Here is a 21,693-nt window from a genome sequence, read left to right on the forward strand (position 1 = left end):
ATAGTTCTTGTACATTAACTTGGCCCAAATTTTCAATCATTTGCAATGTATTTCAAATTACCCAGTGGCAGAAAAAGTATTAATACTATGGCTGTTCATCCTTTCTGTATCACTTCTTCATGACTATCATTATATTCTGGTGTTAAATCTATTGTTACAAATTGGCATTTAAGATGGACATGTGGTAGTTTTAGGCCAAGTTAATGTAAAAAGAATATAGCTGGTTTTGGGTCTTCCTTTGGCTTTCAGTCCATAGAAGGCACTGAGTGTATCATGGCCAACTGTAATACTGTATGGAGATTCCTTAAGTTGAAGTATGACATCAGTTAACTTGATGATGACAGTGATGATAATGATGATTGTTTTTGTTTTTTTCCAGGTTGGGGCAGAGAGCATACGTCGATGTGCCTCTCCCAATGACCACCCTGTTTTTATTGATGCCCTGGTGGATGTAGTAAGCAAACATCTGAGGAATGGCCATCGCTGCTCAGAGCAGTTCCTCCATAACTGCCCGCTCTGTGTCAACCCAGCTTGCTATGCTTCAAAGAAATGGTTTAGATATGCCACAAAGAAATTCTGAGGCATGTGTTATTGGGATGGAAAAGATGGTTATGAATACACAAGTCCTTGTTATACATTGCATTTTATAAAATTGTTTTTTGCTAGTAAGTCCACAGGAAATACATCAACTTTTGCCCATTAACTTTGCATTGCTATCAGTAAAGTTGATTTACCAGCCTCACCAAATTTACAGTTTTACTTATCTATGAGATATTGGAACACATCCCTGGCATAATGAGGACTTACTGTGCTGCTGTTAGTTAGTCTTTGAAGCCCTTGTTGGTAGTTTGTTATTGATTGTATTCAGTAATATATTTATGAATTATTTAATGAATTGCATTTTTACATTATCTGACTTAAATTTTGTTTGACCTGAGACCTAAGTTTTGAGGACTTTTTACACAAAACTTAGTAAGCTGGGACAAGCTGGTAAATCTGTTTCACTGGTAACAGTGGAACTTTTGATGATGTTTACTTTTCATTACTGTATACACCTAAGTTATGAAGACATTTTGTGTACACTGGTAACTGAATATCTTTTGAATAAGATCTTGGATAAAAACGTACGAACCTGATGGAGGACGTATAACTAGGCCATTGGTATAAAGCAAAGTATAAATAGTGCTGGTGTGAAGTAGTAGTGTACTATTAAAGCATAAATCTGAGTACTGATAATAGATGACCTGGAGGCCTAGTGTACAGGAGAATCTCCAGGTATCTCCCCAAAGCTGTAGAAATAGCCTGGCAGTAGCAAGAAACACTGCAGGTACGACGTGAAGCTAGCATTGTGCAGGATTATAAAGTCCAGCCAAGATAAAGCTATTAGGGCTAGTTACTTACCATGGCAGTAAATAGCACATGGGACCGAATCTGTCATAACTTTACAAATTACTATACTTCATTTAGATGATTGTACTTATTAATAAAGATTAAGTGAAGGAAGCTCTAGCTTTGCTTACCATATACGTGGATTCACAAGTTGAAATAGGGGTTTTGATCCGTAGAGTTTATTTCATACTCCATATAAGCTAAGCTATCTCAGCCTAAGATATCTCAGCCTAAGCTAACCCAAGATCATGGAAATTAAAAATATTCTTAATAATAGAAATATTCATTTGCACACAAAAACACACATACAGGCATATATTATATGACAGCACAATCCACCGGGTATGGTAAGATTGGCCGCTAAAGAAACGGCAATAAAGGAAATACTGTAGATACCGTAGTAAACTGAAAATGAGGGAGAAAATTATTAAAGGCTACGACTACTACTACTACTACTACTACTACTACTACTACTACTACTACTAATATTAATAATAATAATGATGATTGCAATAGTTTGTAGCAGGTGGGGGCGCTTACCATCCACTCACTCGATGTAATGCTGCTCTCGGGTGACTGCCCTTTCCTCTCTTCCTTCCTTCCTCTTCTGACTTTATTTCCTTCACTATTTTCTCTTCCTTCTGCCTATGGGTGACGTTGCACTTCCTCCTATCTTTCTTTCCTTCATTCTTTCCTCTTCTTTCTGCATATGGGTGACTCTATACTGAGTGACAAGCAAAATGGTTGCCTGTACACCAGAAAGCTATTTACTATTCTGGGTGATAACCATATAACCAAATTTTGGCGCCTGGTGGTTTAGTAGGTAATTAAGGCGCTCCAATCGGACTGAGCCGTTGCAGGTTGCTATCCAAGGGATGGTTGAAGTTTCTTGCTCAAGTATTGCCACTCAGGGATTAGTGAGGCTGGTTACTCTCATCTTAAATGTCAGGACCAACTTGTCTAGCTCCGGGTTTCTACGCTCCTCGTGGTGCAACACATGATTAGATGATGGGTGGATGGATGGATAGTAATAACTATCATGATGATGATGATAATAATAATAATAATAATAATAATAATAATAATGCTTGAATGGTGAGGAAAAGTTATATGGTCAAAAACATGGGAACAAAAATATTCAGCCTGGGCTGTTGTGAACTAGAGTCTGTGGAAAATATGTGTGGAAGTGTAGGCTGAATGGAACACGTGAGGATGTGCTGAGCAACAAAAAAGGCTAATACAAAGTCTTTGGTTTAAGCACCGGGTATTAATGGTAGGTGACAGGTGGTTTGTTGGATGGAACAGTAGGCTACTCTGTTAAGGCATGTGGACAGGACACATAAATCTTGGAAAGATTCACACACTTGGTAGTGTGATCCATAACAATGGTAGGTCAGACGGTGAGACCTCTTGTCGCATTGATCTGGCCCGTGGCATTATGGATTTACTCAAATCGAGTATTTACGGCTGTCGATATTTTGTGTAGAAGGACGAAAACCCGCATCTTCGGGACTCTGATGCGCAGTACGCCATTCTATGGCTGTGAGACATGGAAATTTAACGGTACCTTTGACGGGTGAATCGATTCCTCTGGTGCAAATGCCTTCACAAGGTCATGGGATATCGCTAGTACGACCCAGAACATAGTGAGTGATTACTTCTTAAGACTGACATGAGACCCATTAACCACATAATACGAGAACGCCAACTTCATTTACATGGACACGTGGCACGTTTCCCTGAGGCTAATCCTGCTCATAGGGTAGTATCTGAGTCAACCCGTGGTGGAGGAGACAAAGGATAAGGCTACAAAACTCACGTCTGGAACAAATTAATCGCTCCTGTCGGAAGATACATACAGAGGAGAAAGAGTCGGTCCCTGGAATTTTACAAGGAGGCCCTCTTGTGGGTGGAGTCGGAGAGTGAGGCTATGCGCCCCACTGTGTTCGTTCCAGGTACAGTAAGTGAATGAGTGATAAAGGCAGGTGTCCTTGTAATTAGCTGTATTTGCACAACAGTTATGTGAGTAATGAACATGTGATACAAGGCTGCATATCACCATCATCGTTATCATCCAATTCCAAATTCCCCCATATAAACAAGAGCGTAGGGATCCGGGGCTAGGGTGCTCTGTTCCGACGTTTAGGCGATGGTGACCAGCCTCACTAATCCCTGAGTGGTATTACGCGAGCAAGAAGCCCAAATCAACCCACAGATGGAAACCCTAACAGCCTTCATTCGTATGGAGTGCCTTATATGGTTACCATCCAGCGTAGTGAATGGTTTCCTGAATTACAAGAAACTATTAGCCTTGCCACTCAGTGTTGAGTCACCTGGAGAGAGAGACAGACAGACAAAGACCGACACAGAGACAGAGAGAATACAAACCTGCTGGTGTGTTGTAACACAGGATACCATTAGTATGTTGGGGGAGAGAGTGCTCAGACCGACGGCCATGGAAGTCGTACCTTCTATTGCTGCTACTGCCCGCGACCCGTTTAGGGGGGCAACCAGCCAGCCACAGTCTCCTGCAGCCCAGAAGATCCGGGGGACCGTGGTTTGGTTTAACGTCAGGGCGGGGTACGGATTCATGAAACGCCAGGATACTGGCGTTGATGTTTTTGTGCACCGCCAGGTGATCGTTAAGCCAAACCCACGGCATCTCCAACGCTCCCTTGGTGATGGACAGCCAGTGGAGTTTAGCCTGTTTGGGACCCCTAAGGGTCCTGAGGCCGGGGATGTTACTGGCCCGGGGGGTGTGGCCGTGCAGGGTTCTGCCCATGCATGGCAACGTCTCACGGCCCAGGGACATCAGGCCAGGGATCCTGTGAGTCCTGGACAGCTAAACACCGTCGTGGGGATGTGTATCACGATGGCGAAGGCTTTTTGTGGGGATGATAAGGAGGGTTTGTGCGTTCTCCTCCCTAAGATCTTCGAGGAGAACGGGCTGCCTCGCCTTATCATCCCCGAGTGCTTTGCCCGCGATGTACACTCGGTTCCTCGCTGGCGGGACCGTCGGGCCTGGCAGCCACAACCTGCTGCGCCTCGCATGACACCTAGGAAGCGGCTCAGGCTGGAGGCCCCCCTCAACAGAAGGACAGCTACTTCAAATACCGACCCAGCTCCGGTAAAGACCTTGGACCAGACCACGGCCGATGTCCACCATCCACCATCGATGAACGAGGAGGAGGGGCAGGACTCTTCAGACACCGCCTCCATGGGCAAGGATGTGTCGACCGGCTCCTCGGCCGAGGAGGAGGTCGGTGAGTCCTCCCCTCCTCCAGCAATAGAGGACACTTCATCTCGCCCTCCCATCGTCGACCTTAAGGATCGGCTAGACGTAGCCTCCTATCGACACCTCCTGGCCCTCAGTGCCCACACCCGGTCGTACCAGCTTCGAGCAACAACCTATTCCACCCTCTACGCTCTGCTCCGGGCTGCCGATCAGGGTGAGGAGATACCACCTGTGCTGATCATCAGGGGGGAGGAGGTACGTATAACCGATCTGCGAGCATTCTACCACATGCTCCCTCCCTGCTTGGCCCCCTAGATCGGCGATACTGTGCGATGCGGAAGTGGACTGGCAAAATCAATAAGGAAGAGGCTGCCCTAATACCCCTCCATACAGGTAATGACCAGTAAGCCTCCCTCAAAAAAAAAAAGTATGTTGGGTGGTAACCAAATAATCAGATGTGGCCTGGTGGTCAAGAAAGTCGGGGTGTTTCCACTGGATTGTCCCCGTATGGGTTTGCATTTGAGTGCTGGTAGTTTAGCACGGGGCAAAAAATGATGGATAATAGACAGATATATACAGTAGTTTATTATGTTATGGTGGACTACTGAGAATATTTCAAGTGGAAGGTAGAGATATCCTTTTTTTTTTTTTTTTTCTGGAAAAAAATACATCTTGTAGTATAATATAATGTGAAAGTAAACCATAAATCTTAGTCATGATTTAATAAAACCAGCATAAGCGTATGTATTTTTTTCTTTTTACATGTCGAAGCTATATATATTAAATTCTAAGTTTCCTGTCCGAGTTACGGATATTTCCCTCACTTTAATCTAGTTAGTTTGAAGGGAAGGTAATCAAACACTATCTTTAGCAAACCCTAGCTCAAAGACGGAGCGAAGCTGCTTCATTCAGCGCACTCAGATTGTTCTGTTATTTCAGAAGGCTTCCTATCTCTTGAGTGTATCTCGGAGTGTTACAGATGATTTTTGTACCGGTGGAAAAAGGCAACACTTAGTGAAGTGACATCGCACTTTTTCTCAGGTATGACTGTTCTAAGGAACTGGAATAACCAGTTGTGAGATATTTCTGACTGGAAGCAAATCGGGGGAAAATTCAAGCTCTTATTCACCATATTTCCCAGCAGATGGGCAAATGGTTATGAGATTCTTTCGATATGCGAATCGCTGGAGTGACCCGGTGCTGAGAAGGAATTAATCGCTTCAGACCACCGTATTTGAGCCAGAGTATGAATTCAGATTTTAAAAGGATTAGTGTCTACAGTAGAGTTAAAGAACTTAGACCGTGCCTCTGGAGTGTTGTTGATGCTGGAGACCTTTCTGCATCATCTCAGCTAAATGTTTGTGTTATCTTTCATCTCCAGCTGCCCTCCAGAATCAAGAGCCTAATTGTATTCTATCTCGAAGGTAAGTGAAAATTCACAGATGTTTTTAGAGACAATAGGGTACTGTACATGCATGCAAATTTTCAAACTTCCCATGACATGCAGTCAGAAACTTATTTTCTTCTGAATTCAGCGAACTATAAACCATAAATAGAAATTTGATTATAAGCTATTTAAAAAAAAAATGCTCACAAGGTCCCAAGAGTTGATTACTTGACGCAGTTGTGAAGTCACCTCTTAGCTGATCCACAACCCAAGAAGTGATGTCACTTCCCGCTGCGCATAAATGAAGTGATATTATGACGAAAATAACCAGTTTTGATCGCTTTAAAATATACAACTCTTGGAAAATATTATCTCTGGTTTATAGTCAACCATAGATAAAAGCTTTACAAGCATCTCAGTAAAGTAACATTTGTAGCTTTTGACTATACTGTACTAGTATAACTGAGGAGAGTGGGAAACATGGAGTTTACAATAGATATTTCGTTGGATGTGGTACACTGTAAATGCCTTGTGTTTTTTTTCGCGAATCAGTAAATTGATTTGTGTCCGCATAAAATCAGTCACGTAGGCCTATACGTCACCATGTTAGAATTGGTTTGCAACAGGTCAGCTATGGAACTGTCTTCTCTGTGTTTTAAATGCAATGTGTCCATGCATCTCGGAATGAAAGGATCTTAAGCTTGGCTGTTTTTTTTTTTTTTTCTCGGCAGGAGCAATCTTGCAGGCTTCTAGCCTTTGGGTCCTTCTTCCTTGAATAAATCTGTGAGTGCAAAAGATGGGATGGGGTGGAGATGGGGGAGTAGAGGTAAGATGGAGTTCATACACTGAGGATGAGACTAATAAAAAGCTGATTTTGAATTCACAAGTCAACATGAAAGTAGAAAAAGGGATGGAGGAGGGAGGTGGCACTGGAAGAAATAGTGAATGAAGTAAAATGTAAACTGAAAAAGAAAAATGATGTAAAGAAAAATAATGATAGACGAGAGTATTGGCCTTAAGGTTGATGAACGAGGTACTGGAAAAAGGAAGCTTAAGGAAACAGACAGGACTGACAGGTCTGTGTGTGTGCGTGTGTGTGTGTAATTCACCGGGTCGGTCAGGATCACTTGATGGTCGTGATCGTCAGCTTTTACCCTCCCGGAAGGGAGCTGAGAGCTCATATAGTCCGAACTAAGGGCAAGGCTGTGACCTTCACACACGCACACATCCGTCCCCTTGCTCCAGGGGGACAGTAACCACCCACTTCGTCAGTGAAACTTTTCGCAGCCTGAGCGAGGCGCGAACTCCCGTCCACCAGTTGGCAAGCGAGAGCGTTACCACTGCACCAGCGAGCGGCGTGTGTGTGTGTGTGTGTGTGTGTGTGTGTGTAGGCGGTCATTCTACAGTATATATACTATACTGTACATTCTCCTTAATGATATTTTCTCAAGTAAGGCATGGAAGAAAACAAGGACAAAGTAATGAGTATGTCGTATATACAATGGCGTCCTACTTTGACAGGAAAGAGAAGAAAATATATAATCTAGGAAGAGGTGGAGGAACTAGGCAGAAGGGCACATGAGAGATGATTGTGAGCTGTAAGACGAGAGGTCATTAGTAAGAAAAGACAAAAACATTTCATGAGGTCATTTTGTCCGTCACCTCTCTATCTATAGAAATGGTATAAAAGTTACTAAACATACTGCTCAGCGAAATGAACTGTAACAGATATAACAGGGAACAGCTCCTTTAGATTCTTGGGAGTATGTAATCATCATCATCATCATCATCATCATCATAACCTTTATTTCATTTAGTGTTCTCCTTTGTGGTGTCTTATAGGCTTACTGGGGTAGGCAAGAATACACACAAAGCTAGGAGAAACTAAACTTACACGAACCAAACATCCACTAACTCATGTATATCAGCTGACCCGAGCAGGGACAAGCACAGACTCTCAGGGGGGTATACGCTCAGATAATTAGAGGGAACGTTGTGCATACTGTGGGCTAAAATGAAGAATAAATAAAGACACAAATTTAGAGCTACAAGTGGTGGAGAGCAGCACGCTAAAAATAACTGCGAGAGTCAGCAGAAATAACAGAAGGACGTCGGGGCTACAAGCAGACGTGCGGTTAAGGGGGATAAGCAAAAGTACCGTAGGCCTACAGTATTAAGCACGCTACTGTAAAGAAAAGAGTGAAGAGAGAAGAAAAGACTCATGGGGACAAGGTGAAGGGATGCCTGACATCGAGCGGAGAGACAGAGGGTGAAAAGACCGAGACTAAAACCAAGGGCACAGTTGCGATGTACTGATCTTAGGGGGGGATGTAAGGAAGGTGGGTAAGGAGGTGTGGTGAGAGGTGGCTGCCAACAGCGAGGGGTGGAAGCAGGCTGTACTAGTAAGTGGATCATGAGTTGTGGGAAGACTGGTGACCGAGGAGGACGAACAATCGACGACGAATTGAAGTCTTGCTATTGATGATGATGATGATGATGATGAGTATAGGCTAAATTGTTACATGTTGTTTATCAAATGGTAATTGTTATACATATAAAAAAAGAAAGACCATCACACTTTGTCACGAAGTGGCGCGAGCGTATTTATAGCTTTGTGACATTTTGTTTCAGTGTGAAAACCTCGAATTCTAGTGGAATTCCCACTGTGTATCACCCAGTTCAACCGTCCTAGCATTCACTCGATTGGAACGGTTTTCAGAACATTTTTCAGTTTCATAAGTGATAATCCTTGCGCACGACATTAGCACCTTCACTGAGTGATTATTGTGAGCGTATATCGCTCGCTTTCTTTCCATTGACCGCTGATGCAAACACGGTTGGCCCTCGCCCTCTTTCATAATTCGAAGTTAGTCAGGCTTTGATCGTCGTGAGAGCAGGTTCGCGTGGCCAGCGTGGAGCAGCACCGCCGTTGTATAGCGAGTTCCTGAAATCTCCACCTAGACGGTGAATCGGCAGAGGTTTAGCGTATTGCAGTGTCTGTCCTACATACCGGCGCCCTGTCATTCTGCTTAGCCCCCTCTACTGACCAGTATTTCTTTTCGTTTTTCCTAGGTTTAAGTTTAGCTTTTGAGTGAGTGAGTGAGTGTATTCTCCTTGTATTTTGAAGTCATTTTGAGACTCATGTAACGTAAATCAATAGATTTATAGTTCTTTTACTTGAGCTTAGTGTAATTAAACTCGTGTTTTATTTCTCCACATTAAGTTTATTTTAGTTGCCGCTCCTAGTTGTGCAAACGCATCGTATTATTCATAATTGGTACTTAGGCCAGTCCTTTTGTATTAAGCTTAAATCAGTTGTGCCAACCAGGAGTTAATGCACCAGCAAGAACCTGTTTATCATTAATAGCACTAGTTATTGATTGTCAGGGGTGGAGTCACTTTCTCTTGAGGCTAACAGTACTAACAAACAGCACGTGTGAGTAATTAGTCTCTGCTGTGTACTGTTGAGAAAGTTTATAAATTCTCATCCTTAGAGAATCGGCGAAGTAAGCCGGCATAAAGTAAAACTTACTGCTTGATTTCACAAGTCAGTTCTTTGTCCATATTTTCAAACATATAACATTTAAAGCATTCATAATTCTTAAATTCACATCACCCCTCGAAATCTGGCGACCTCGTCAGGATTCGAACCCATCACCGCGAGAGGTCCTTCCCTAGGAGAATTAAATGGCTTGACGGTAACAAGAATGACATCGAAAGTTCATCATCGATCTGACAGAGTTGATACAAAACTGACCCTAAAGATTTTTACAAATCAGTTTTGAAGAATATATATATATATATATATATATATATATATATATATATATATATATATTATATATATATATATATATATATATATATATATATATATATATATATATTAACTGTGTCCGACTCTAGGCAAAGGCTTCAGGGCCTATCCCAAGGTACAGTAGTCACTGTACACACCTCCACATGTCATCACTTCGGCGCTAACACCCACCGTCCATATCGAATACATGCTAGGGCTGTTTCATACAGGACTTGTGTACTGGTATTAGCGGGGTTTTTTTTTGCGACATGTCGGCGGGTCTGCTGGTAGATTAGAAATGCCGGGAATCTAATGTGTGCAGGTGACGACGCCAATTGAGCTTGCTGAACATCCTGCCCCAACAGGGGTGTTGTTTCATTTTGCCTATTTGCACAATCTGCTTTTAAGTTACTGAGCCCTCCTTCACCACGCTTAGCACCGCTCTCCGAGGCTTATCATGCGAAATCATGTAAAATTTAAGCTTTTCGTTCTCTGCTCTGGCTTTCACAACGGCAACCGAACTGAAGTGACGTAAAAATTAGTTCAAGTCTTCATTCACTGAGTAATGACGATAAGAAATTGTATAGGTTATGGGGATATGACCACACTCTGAATAGCCTAGGAATGCACTAGCAATGTAAGTGAAGAAAATTTATATAGGTGTACAGCCATGTAGCACAAACACACACACACACACACACACACACACACACACACACACACACACACACAGATACATGTATGAAGATTAATATTATACAGTCATAACCAAAAGTTGTGGTTACTCTCCATGTTTCTGGGCGAGGCCGAGACTGTTTTGGATATATATATATATATATATATATATATATATATATATATATATATATATATATATATATATATATATATATATATATAATGTGTCCCTCCCTGTGGCGGAGGGGGGACAATCTGGCCACACTATGGGGTGGTACTACTACTCTGCGGCCAGTTTGTGTTAGGAAGAATTCTGTCACCGTATTCCCTGCGTGTCATAAAAGACGACTAAAAGGGGTGGGGTGAGGGGACTAGGGACCCCCTCCTCTGTTTTTTAGTTCCTACAAAGAGATAGGGCATAGAGAGGGATGGGGGAGTGAGCTATCTCCGTACCCTGAAGATTGGGTCTGTGAATGTGCGTGGATGTAGTACGACTGAGGCTAAAAGGGAGGAGATTGAGAGAATGTTTGTGAGAAGAAAATTGGATGTGTTAGCGCTGAGTGATACAAAGACGAAAGGGAAGGGTGAGTCTATGTTTGAAAGTGTGAATGGAAGATTGTCAGGTGTTGATAGAGGAAGGGCAAGAGAAGGTGTGGTCTTGTTAGTGAGCCCGGAAGTGCAGCAGTGTGTGATTGAATGGAAGGAGGTGTCATCGAAACTGATGTGGGCGAAAGCGAAATTTGGACTTGAGTTGTGGGTATTTATGAGCGCATGTGGGCCTGTAGGTGAATGGGATGCAGAAGAGAGGGAGTCCTTCTGGAATGATGTGGATGAGTGCCTGCAGAGTTTTGGAGCAAAGGTGAATGTGGTAATGATGGGAGATCTGAATGCTGGAGTGGGAAATGTAGCAGTTGAAAGTGTAGTTGGTATGCATGGTGTGCCTGGAAGAAATGAAAATGGGGAACGAATGAGAGGGATGTGTGGTGAGCGAGAGATGGTGATTGGAAATACCTTGTTTGGGAAGAAAGATATTTATAAATGTACATGGGTGAGACAGAAGGGTGGAAGGGTTGTTAATATTGATGGACTATGTGGTTGTATACAGGAATGTAAGAGGAAGATTGTTAGATGTGAGGGTTTTGAGAGGGTAGGGTGGAGGAATGTGTGACCACTACCTGGTGGAAGGAAAGTTGAGAGTAGGTATGAGTTGGGTGGCAGCTAAGAGTGTTAGGTGTCGCAGGGAGGTTTTGAAAGTGAGTTGGATAAAAGAGAGAAAATGATAGAGTATCAGGAGAAGTTGAAAGACGAGTGAAAAGCAGTGAAAGATTAGGAAAATGGCAATGTGGAGGAGGAATGGCAAGTGTTTAAGAGTGTTGTGGTGGGGCATGCGGAAGAGGTGTGTGGTGTGAGACGAGTGAATGGTGGTGTGAGGAAGTAAGTATGGCTGTAGCTGAGAAGAGACATGCGTATGAAGTGTGGCTGCAGAGGAAGGATGAGATGAAATATGCGAGGTATAAGGAAAAGAGGACCAGGGCGAGAAGGGTTGTGTGTGATGCTAACGTGGCAGCAGATGAGAGGCGGGGTAGGCGGTTGACTGAGAATTTTCAACAGAATAAGAAAATGTTTTGGAAGGAGGTGGCAAGAGTGCAAAAGGGAGAGTCTGGGAAGGAAGCAGAAGATGGAAGGATGTTAACTGAGATGGATGCGGTAAGGAGGAGATGGTCGGAGTATTTTGAAAGGTTGTTAAATGTAGAGGAAAGTGAGGCTGAGGCTGTGGCAGATGGAAGGGTGCAAGGAAAAAATGTGCTGGGAGAGTTGAATGATTCTTTGATCACGATATAGAGAAAGTACAACAGGCAGTAAAGGAGATGAAAGCAGGGAAAGCTGATGGTATGGATGAGTGTGCTGGGGAACGCCTGAAAGATGGTGGATCAACTATTGTTGAGTGACTAGTAAGATTGCTGAATGTGTGCTTTGTGAGCGGTATGGTGCCGAATGACTGAGCAAGTGCTTGTGTGGTTCCGTTGTATAAAGGTAAGGGTGATAAGTATGAATGTACTAGCTTTAGGGATATAAGTCTGTTGAGTGTTGTAGGTAAGGTGTATGGTACTGTGTTAATTAAGAGAGTTAGAGAGAGTACAGAGGGAATAATTGGTGATGAGCTGTGTGGCTTTAGGAGAGGGAGGAGATGCGTGGATCAGGTGTTTGCTACGAGACAGGTGTGTGAAAGGTAAGGATGAGTTTTGGGCGTTCGTGGATTTAGAGAAAGCCTATGATAGAACTGATAGGGAGGTTTGTGTGGACTGTTTTGAGATTGTATGGACTTTCATGGTAGGTTATTAAAAGGAGTGAAAAGTTTTTTTTGTAAATAGTAGAGCATGTGTAAGAGTGGGAAATACTGTGAGTGATTGGTTTTCCCTTAGCGAGGGGGCTGCAGCGGGGATGTGTGATGTCACCTTAGTTGTTTAATATTTATATGAATGGTGCTGTAAATGCGAGAGAGTTAGGTGGGGGTTTGAATCTAATGAATGCTGATGGTAGAGAGTGGAATCTGAATCAGCTACTGTTTGCGGATGATATTGCACTGGTGACTGATTTGGAGGAGAGATTGAGACAGTTGGCAGAGGAGTCTGGCAGGGCGTGTAAAAGGAGGATATTGAGAGTAAATGAGAATACAGTAAGAGTAAAGTGATGGAGTGTACGAGGTTGGTACATGGTAGGAGGATGAATATAGTTTTGAATGTTGAGTTGCTGGTATAGTGTTGTAAGTATTTAAGGTCACATGTTGCTGTGGATGGAAGAATAGATGAGGATGTGAGGTTTAGAATGAATGAAGTAGGTATGGTGCTGGGAGGAACGAAAAAAGTGTTTAGATGTTGTTTGCTTAGAATGGATATAAAGAGAAGGCTGTACGAGGGTGTAGTGGTACCGACTGCTTTATCTGGGGCTGAAACATGGAATATGGGTGTAGCAGAGAGGAAAAGTTTGATTATAAAGGAGATGAGGTGTCTGAGGAGTGTGTGTGGAGTGACGCATGTGAACTGAGTGAGAAGTGATTAAGTGCGAAGGAGAATTGGAGTTATGTGGGAGATGCTGATCAAGTTGAACAGAAAGTGTTGTGATGGTTTGGGCATGTGGTGAGAATGAATGAAGAGCAATTGATGAAAAAGATAACTGGATCGGATGTGAGAGGCGTAAGGCTGAGAGGAAGACTACGAATAGGATGGATGGGCAGTGTGAAGAAAGTGATAGATGCGAGAGGGATGTCTGTAGAGCAAGGAAGAGTGGCTGCACATGATAGGAATGATTGGAGAGAAATTGTGAAGGAATAAATGGTGACGCAGCCCTGAGGGGATACTCTCCCGCATTTGGTCTGATCAGCTGATCAGGTCAGGTGCGGGTAAAGGGATGGGTCCATAATGATATGGCAGGGGTAAACAAGCTCTGCTGTCGGGCCCTGCTGCGGATGTTGTTGATTGCACTGCACAGTTGACCCTGGTACGGTGTGGTGCGGTGAGGATCTGTCCCTTATCCCCTTGGGGCTAAGATACGAATAAATGTGTGTGTGTGTGTTTGTGTGTGTGTGTGTGTGTGTGTGTGTGTGTGTGTGTGTGTGTGTGTGTGTTTGCGTGTGTGCGGATGAGTAAATTGGGAGTGTGTCGTCCTATCTCGGCTACCCTCCTTTCTTTGAGGGAAGCAGCCTAGGAATGATTATATATATATATATATATATGTGTGTGTGTGTGTGTGTGTGTGTGTGTGTGTGTGTGTATTAGGGTGCTTTTATAATATATGGGTGAATTTTAATTGAACTATATGATAAAGCAGAACTCATTATATCATGAGGTTCATTTATAAAGTAACACATGCAAAATTTATATGCAATTCATTGCATTACAGGGAATGTTAAAAAACAACCGAAGTTTTACACACTGAATGGAGTAACTGAAAAATATACCACTACTTGTCCCAAATCTTTTTCATCATTTACTGATGTGTGTAGAGCAGCGCTTGGACATGTACAAAATGGAAGAAGTTAAAGTCCTCCCTGGCCTTCCTACTATCCGACCCAATAAACACATCTAAGCCAGTACACAAACAAAAATGCACGTAATTTCTTGTGATTTACTAAAAGCTGGTAAATCTCCTTATTACTTTCCAGTGTGTGTTCATCAGGTCCCTGCTGACACTTTTCATTTATTACAGAAATACAAATTATCAGTAAAGCGTTATTAAAACAATTAAATTAATTAATGTTAAAACAAAATACAGTACACAGAAACGGATCACTTTTGCAGAAAAGCTTTTGAGACTTTTGGGAATGCTCGTCTGTGCGCCTCACTTACTTGAAGGAGGCATTGAGTCTGCTGCTCATCTTTTGTTCTGGCTCTTGTGGTGAAGGATTGAATGAGCGACACCCCTCGTTCTGCATTGTCATTGACAACACTGCGAAATGAAACCTGCTAAGTGCCTTGAGGAATAATTCATCCTGCCGCTAGTCAGTAGAGTCAACATCCAATAATGATGAAGGGACCTCAAGAATCTTTTGTAAAAAATGAAGGGTTCGGGTAGAAAAAAATCAGCCAGTGTTTTTCTTAATGGTTCAGGACCAGATAAGTTATGCAGGCCCCACTGATCCTTCAGTATTTTTAATGATCTCAACCATGACCCGCATCTCAGTGACATCAACTGATGGAGCGAAGAGTGCCAATGCAATGTTTGCCTTTGAAAGATACCACAGATGACGACTGAAGCACTTGAATCCAGCAGTGCCAAGGGCGAGAATTTCACATTTCTCCTGACTTTTAAGAAGCAGAGGGTCCTGCTTTACAGCAGAAAACAGACTGTGGGCAGAGTACCAGGGATGGACATGATACTCTGCCACGAAGAAGCAGAAATCTCTCGGTCCTATCCAACTGAGTTCACTTAGTGCTGAACCTTCAGATGCGGTGGAAGACGACTGGAATGAGCTAGAGCAAAGTGCATGTGGAATATCCATATCTTTAAAGCATTTATCGCACGAGCCATCCATTGGGCTCGATGTAGTGCACCTGGAATCATGAAACGCCTTCCATATAAGGCACTCATCCAAGGAAGATAACCACAGGCGCCAAAAGCTCTTTGTAGTCATCCCGGGGATGTTTCTCCTAAAGGAGGCGCTGTGTGTGTTGCATGATTTATCGGACCGTGATTTGAAAAGTACCGCTATCTCAGGGTCTGCAACGCCTGTTGTGTACTCTTGGACGTCCAAAGTTGGCCAAAAATTACGGAATATCTCCAAGATTTTATTACTGGGGCTCTTGGATTGATCTTCGTACACCAATACAGAGAATGTAGCTTCAAGCAGAAGTTCCAGAATGTGATGGTGACAAGTAAAGTAATTTGAGATCCCGTCCAATGTCCTCTTCATTGGAAGCACACACTCACCACCTCGAATTCCTGTGTTGACAGCTGTGTCAAACCACAAAACTTTGATTCTGTCTCGAACACCCCAGCTATCCAACGTTTCTATGGTAACCTTTGATGTTCCAGTCGCTTTAAAATTTGTCACCTCTGGAACTGCAAGAAGTTTGGAGCCTTCATCCCCAGAAACAAGAATTGGCGAGCTGTCAGTTTTTTCCCTGCCGGTCAAATTTGTCATTAATTTCCATCCCAGTGCAAAAAAAGTGGGGTTGATTTTCCATCTCAATGCGGAACAAGTGGGGTTTGTGTGGCAAAGGAGGCCTTGATCTCTTCAGCAGGTCTTTTCCTGCATAGACGCTGGCTTTTACGTATCACATTTGGACTTTGATACTGTGCAGCTCGTCCACATTCTGCTCCATATGAAGAACAAAAGGAAGAAAAATATGGCTTGCTGACCTGTCACCTGTCTGTGCATGACCCAGAGATATGTTGCGGCATCAGAAGTTATATCAGTTGTACCCCTGCTTTTATTTCGTGGATTCTTTGCTGGCTTCTGCTCAAGACGTCTTTAACGCATCACTTTCACTTGAAGATGATTAGGATTGTAAAGTTGTGGTAGCAGATCTGAATGTTTTTTCTTGTTCTTCTCCTTCACCCATTTCTGCATCAGCTTTTGTTCTTTTCTGCTTCCTGGCTGCAAGTTTGGCAGCTCTTTTTTTTTTTTTTTTTTTTTTTTTTTTATCGAAGGATCCCATCTTCCCCTTACATGTCTATCCTTGGGCAATCAAAAATTCTTTGTCTCAGGAATAATGATGAGTGACAATGCATCCCTGTAAGCAATATCAAACAAGTCATGTAAACTCGCCTTGATTTGTGTTTAGTTTCGTAAGTTTGTCTCACTCATCTCTGAGATGTTCTTTCGAAGACCATGCCATTCTTTATGCAGAAGATGGTGTTTGCAGACAAAGGGCCTGTAGCCTACTTCGTCGGGAAATTTTCCTCGTGCCAGATTTCCGTCGCTGTCCTGGATGCGATGATGATGCTCTCAGTCAGGGTCCTTTTTCGTCACAATGAAGATGGAACAGGAGCTCCAGCATCTCTCCCTTCGATGGAAGCCACATCTGCTTCGTAGAACGAGGTCCAGTGGCCATTTGTGCAAATTCTGCAACTTAAATCCTGAAAGCAAACACAAACACAATAACAATCTGTTCTCATTCACCACTGAAAAGTCAAAACAAACAAGAAAGACTGAAATATAATAAGGCATAGATACAAGTTGGTCAGTACAACATCCTTATACTTAGGACAGTACACATATAAAATATGCATATTACCCATGAGGCTTATACAGCCATTAACAAAACATTACACAAGCCCATTGACTTGGGTTGAATGAAAACCAGGTTAAAGGATCGATGAAGGAAGGAAAATGGAAAGAAAGATCAAGGGAAGCCGTGAAGGGCAAGAAGAAATTAGTAAATGTAGGAAACTGTTAATAAGAATAAACATGCGAAACTTAGTGGGATGTAGAAGATGAAAAGAAAAAAGGAGATACAATGAGTGTAGGAAAGGTTAGAAACACTGTTCGGCTACACTCATTATGCAGAGGAGAAAAATGTGATGTGATGGTTCTAGTACATATCTTAGATGACCATGCTTAAAGAGCTCAGTGACACCTTGCAGTACGACGTATCCTAACTCACACGCAGTTCTTCATTTTATTCCAATTCACATTCACGAAGTTATAAGCACTGATTTGTTACACGCGTACGAGAGAGAGAGAGAGAGAGAGAGAGAGAGAGAGAGAGAGAGAGAGAGAGAGCAATGATGGGATAAAGAGGAAAATACAAGAAAAAAAGAGAAAACAAAAAAATATGGTCTAAAGAAACAGGAAAAAGTGGAATCATAGTAGAATAATAGTGAAGGAGCGTGCCGAGAAAGACGGATAGAGAGAGTGAGCAGGCAGGAGGAGGGAGTGGAGTGAAGGAGGGAGGAAGGTGGAGGTAACCCAACCAGAGGAGTTCAAGAGCGTGCGGGCCTCAGAAGTGTTGTGACAGTGCGAGAGGGAAGACGCTCGCTGCTCGCTCTCACTTCACCCCTCACATAACTCCCTGCCAAAGTTCGACACCCAATGGGATTGTGTTGTGTGTGATGCGTTGGATTACTGTAGTGTGATATATCAGTGTAAGACCAGGCTGCTGATCGAGTGTGAGTGAGACATGTACTAGACGTGTTGTGTTGCGCTGCCTGTGTTGATATACATGATGCTGGGCCCTACGGGAATGCCTCGCGTCAACAGCCACTCTGTGACCTGGTCTGACCGGGAGGTGAGCGTGCTGTCGCCACCTGTGCCGCACATTCTGGTCAGTGTGGAGGGGTCAGCGTTGTCCCGTCTTGACCGATACTTTGACCCGCAGCCACCTCCACGCCCGGCCAAGCCCGTGGGTCTGCTGCCCAAGCCCAGCCCCACCCCTTCACCCAAGAGCTCCCCGTCCTCTCAGGTGGGGCCCCCGCCTCTCATCGACGGTGCTGCCTGCAAGACGTCCACTTGGACCTACAAGCAGGTCACTTCATCCCGCCACTCCGGCTCCGGGGACGGCGAGAAGGGCGTCAGGTTCCGGCCGGAGCGGCGTGAGCGGAGGCCGGTACAAAAGCTGCAGTGGCGGGACAGCGCCTGGTCCAAGGGCTTCTCCGCCTCCAAGGAGGACTACCTGGACCTTGACACTCGTATCACAGCCTCGTCCTCGGCCGAGGGGTCGCCTCGCCACGCCGTGAAGCGCATTTTGCTGCTTACGGAGAACTATCAGTACCGCGATGCCGCCGCCTTCATCCACCGCCTGCCCGCCGCCACGTTTAAGGTGATCGTGGCCGACTTGCCCATCGACGTGTTGGTGGAGGCCATGCCACATTCGCTGCCCATCCTAGAGGCGCTCTACTGCAAAGTCAGTGAGTCCGCATCAGCTCTTGTCGGCTCCACCCGCATACTTCGCCCAGAGGCGGTCGTGTGGCAGATGGTGCGCTTCTTTGCTCAACAGGAGGAGTGCCTCACGGGCGACATCCGCTGGGAATTCTGTGGACCATTCGTCACCTCATGCAAAAAAGTGCTGCGGGTGATCTCGCAGTCTGAACCCAAGATTCGCAAGACACTGCAGCTGCGACGGAAGCAGCTGGAGAAGGCCATCGAGGGCATGGGTCACCATGGGCTGGTGGGCACCTCGGACGAGTCACTCCAAAGCCTCCACGACGCACTCAAACTGGAGTTCGACAAGGTGGTCAAGTCGTATACGCAGGCGCTGGAAAAGCTGGAGGAACTGAGTCTCAGTAATAAAGCTTCCCTACAGCGTAGCATCAGCCACGGCCCCGCGCCAGTGCAGGCGTCACATCAGCGGCAGCTCAGCATCACCCTGGAGGAGGTGCAGCAGCGACTCATCAAGAACAAAACATTGCTCAACGTGGTGGAGCCAACCTTAGGCAACCACTCACTCGATGTTCTGCTTGGAATTCTTCAGCGCCGCATCGAGTACGACAAGGAGACGCTCTTCCAGTTTACGCAACTACGCAAAGAAGCCCGCGAGGTGGAAGGCAACGCTGTCATCGCACCGATACTCATGCGCTACAAACACGGATGCGATCAGGTCAGTCGAGCAAGTGTACAAGCAGGTTATGCGAGGGAGTGAAAGGTTAGAGTGGGTGGAGTGAGGTGGATGAATTTAGAGGATGAGTGCATGAAGAGGGGTGACTTGTGACATTGGAACTTTGGCTGATGGGAGGGAGACGTGATAAATTGTGTTATGTTGAGGAGTACGGTGGTGAGAGGGAGTGGTGATGAGCTGTGCTGTAGGGATAAAGTGGTGAGACAGAGTGATAACAGGGTTGGTGTAGGCCATTACACAGGAGTAGGACCTACAGAGGAAAGCAAACAACAGACCTATAATTCCTTACGGGGATAATTGTTTGCCCTTACAGGGCTGGTTGAAAGAGTCTTGGAGTGGTGATAGAGAGGGTTGGAGAGGTGATAGTCTTGGAATAGTGACAGAGAGGAATGGAGAGGCGTTGTGATGAATTTTGACAGAAACTAAACTGAAGTGATTTTGAGCTGAAATAGAGGGAAGGGAGTGGTGATGAGTTGTGTTACAGAGGGAATGGACACGTGATGTGATGTTTTGCAGTTTTTGTCACTGAGATGAGGCCATTGTTAATAGATAGCTACATTAATGACAAAAAAAGGAAAATTATAACATCTCACTTTTCCATGGCTATTTGGTTCTGACCCACGTCCAAAACACTCACTCTATCTGTCAACACCTTCAGTACAATGAGACCTTTATGTAGTTGATTCTAGCTGCTATAAGACGGTTTTACTCGACTTAGGACAGTCCCCTAGTAGTGTAGGAGGTAATGATGGCTGTGTTTGACGTGTCCAGGTCGAAAAGTGTATCCTAAACTGAGTAAAGTCATCATGAGACAGGAAGATGAAAAAAAGAAAAAATTACGTCCACGAGCTTAACGGTTAATGTCAGATGTCGCAAAAACACCCCGTCAAGTTTCTGTACCATCTCATCACTCACCTTTATCAGTTCAGACCTCTCCATCATCATCATCATCATCATTAGCGTTCTCTCTCTCTCTCTCTCTCTCTCTCTCTCACCTCCCTGTACCTGCACATATTATCTTCTTGTTTGCAGTTATTATGATTTTTTTCCCCTTTCATTTTCCACATCCATTTCCATGTGAACTGCACTTCAGAGCAGTTACTCCAGGGTCACCCATTCAGCTAATTTTATTACTTTTTAATGGTGTAATGTGTGTCACTAGAGAGAGAGAGAGAGAGAGAGAGAGTTTGTGCAGAAGTGGCTATTTTAGTTTCATATGATCTTACTCTGTGTCTTCAACCCTTTCAGAGAGAGAGAGAGAGAGAGAGAGAAAGAGAGAGAGAGAGAGAGAGAGAGAGAGAGAGAGAGAGGGAGTTTCCCCCAGCTACTCCTCCACCACTTAACTTTTTTCCTTACTAATTCCCCCATGCTCCCCACTCCTCGCAAATTTCACTATCCTTGGACCTCTCTTTTGTGGCACTCTTTTTCTGTCGTGTGTATGTTTGTGTGTGAGGGGGTTGTTATGTACACTCAATTTACGTCACACACACACACACACACACACACACACACACACACACACACACACACACACACACACACACACACACACACACACACACACACACACACACACACACACACACACACACACACACACACATGCTTGTGTGCTGGGGCGTCACATTCAACTCGCTCCTGTGGTGTGCCCGAAATGTCATGCCTTTGCCCCTCTTTTGTTTAGGAAGCCTGTGTCGCGTGGATGTCTGTGGAGTTACGTTGTGTTTATGCAATGACTGGGGAAAGTGATGTGGTGTTTGGGTGGTGGTGGTGGTGGTATTTTGTGTGGTTGAGGGAGAGTGGGTGAAATATTTGTGTACCTAGCTATTGTTAAACATCTAATTTCAGAGTTCATCTTGCTTATTTGAGGTTAAAATGTCTGTAATTTCTCTATTAATGTTTATTACTATGCGCTTTCACCACTACAGTGACTTATGAAATTACAGTATATATAAGTGGTGAAAGATAACCTTCCCCGTCTCTCTCTCTCTCTCTCTCTCTCTCTCTCTCTCTCTCTCTCTCTCTCTCTCAAATTATGCTAGACAGAGAACGCACGTTTACCAGGTGATACCTCAGGTGCATTGACTGTATATCACAAACAGTTTCATGCACTGCAATCGGTCTTATCTCCTGTGGTACGATGACTCTCCTA

At 44.1% G+C, this 21,693-nt stretch overlaps 2 protein-coding genes across 3 annotated transcripts in view; both read left to right on the top strand.

Annotated features, from left to right (window-relative positions):
• The window catches only part of FeCH (ferrochelatase, mitochondrial), a 39,533-nt gene extending 38,077 nt beyond the window's left edge, over positions 1-1,456 (top strand). For both annotated transcript variants that reach the window (XM_080278736.1, XM_080278737.1), the window contains exon 9: positions 380-1,456. In XM_080278736.1, the coding sequence (XP_080134862.1) occupies positions 380-580 (201 nt within the window). In that variant the 3' untranslated portion in view covers positions 581-1,456. The remainder of the gene's footprint in view (positions 1-379) is intronic.
• Positions 1,457-18,152: 16,696 nt separating this feature from the next.
• The window catches only part of LOC145407776 (uncharacterized), a 274,264-nt gene continuing 270,723 nt past the window's right edge, over positions 18,153-21,693 (top strand). The window contains exon 1 of the mRNA XM_080278645.1: positions 18,153-19,523. Within this exon, the coding sequence (XP_080134771.1) occupies positions 18,153-19,523 (1,371 nt within the window). The remainder of the gene's footprint in view (positions 19,524-21,693) is intronic.

The sequence above is a fragment of the Coenobita brevimanus genome, chromosome 74 (assembly GCF_032717465.1).
Source record: "Coenobita brevimanus isolate Jiangsu-jjx chromosome 74, ASM3271746v2, whole genome shotgun sequence".
In the NCBI taxonomy this organism is placed as follows: Eukaryota; Metazoa; Arthropoda; class Malacostraca; order Decapoda; family Coenobitidae; genus Coenobita; species Coenobita brevimanus.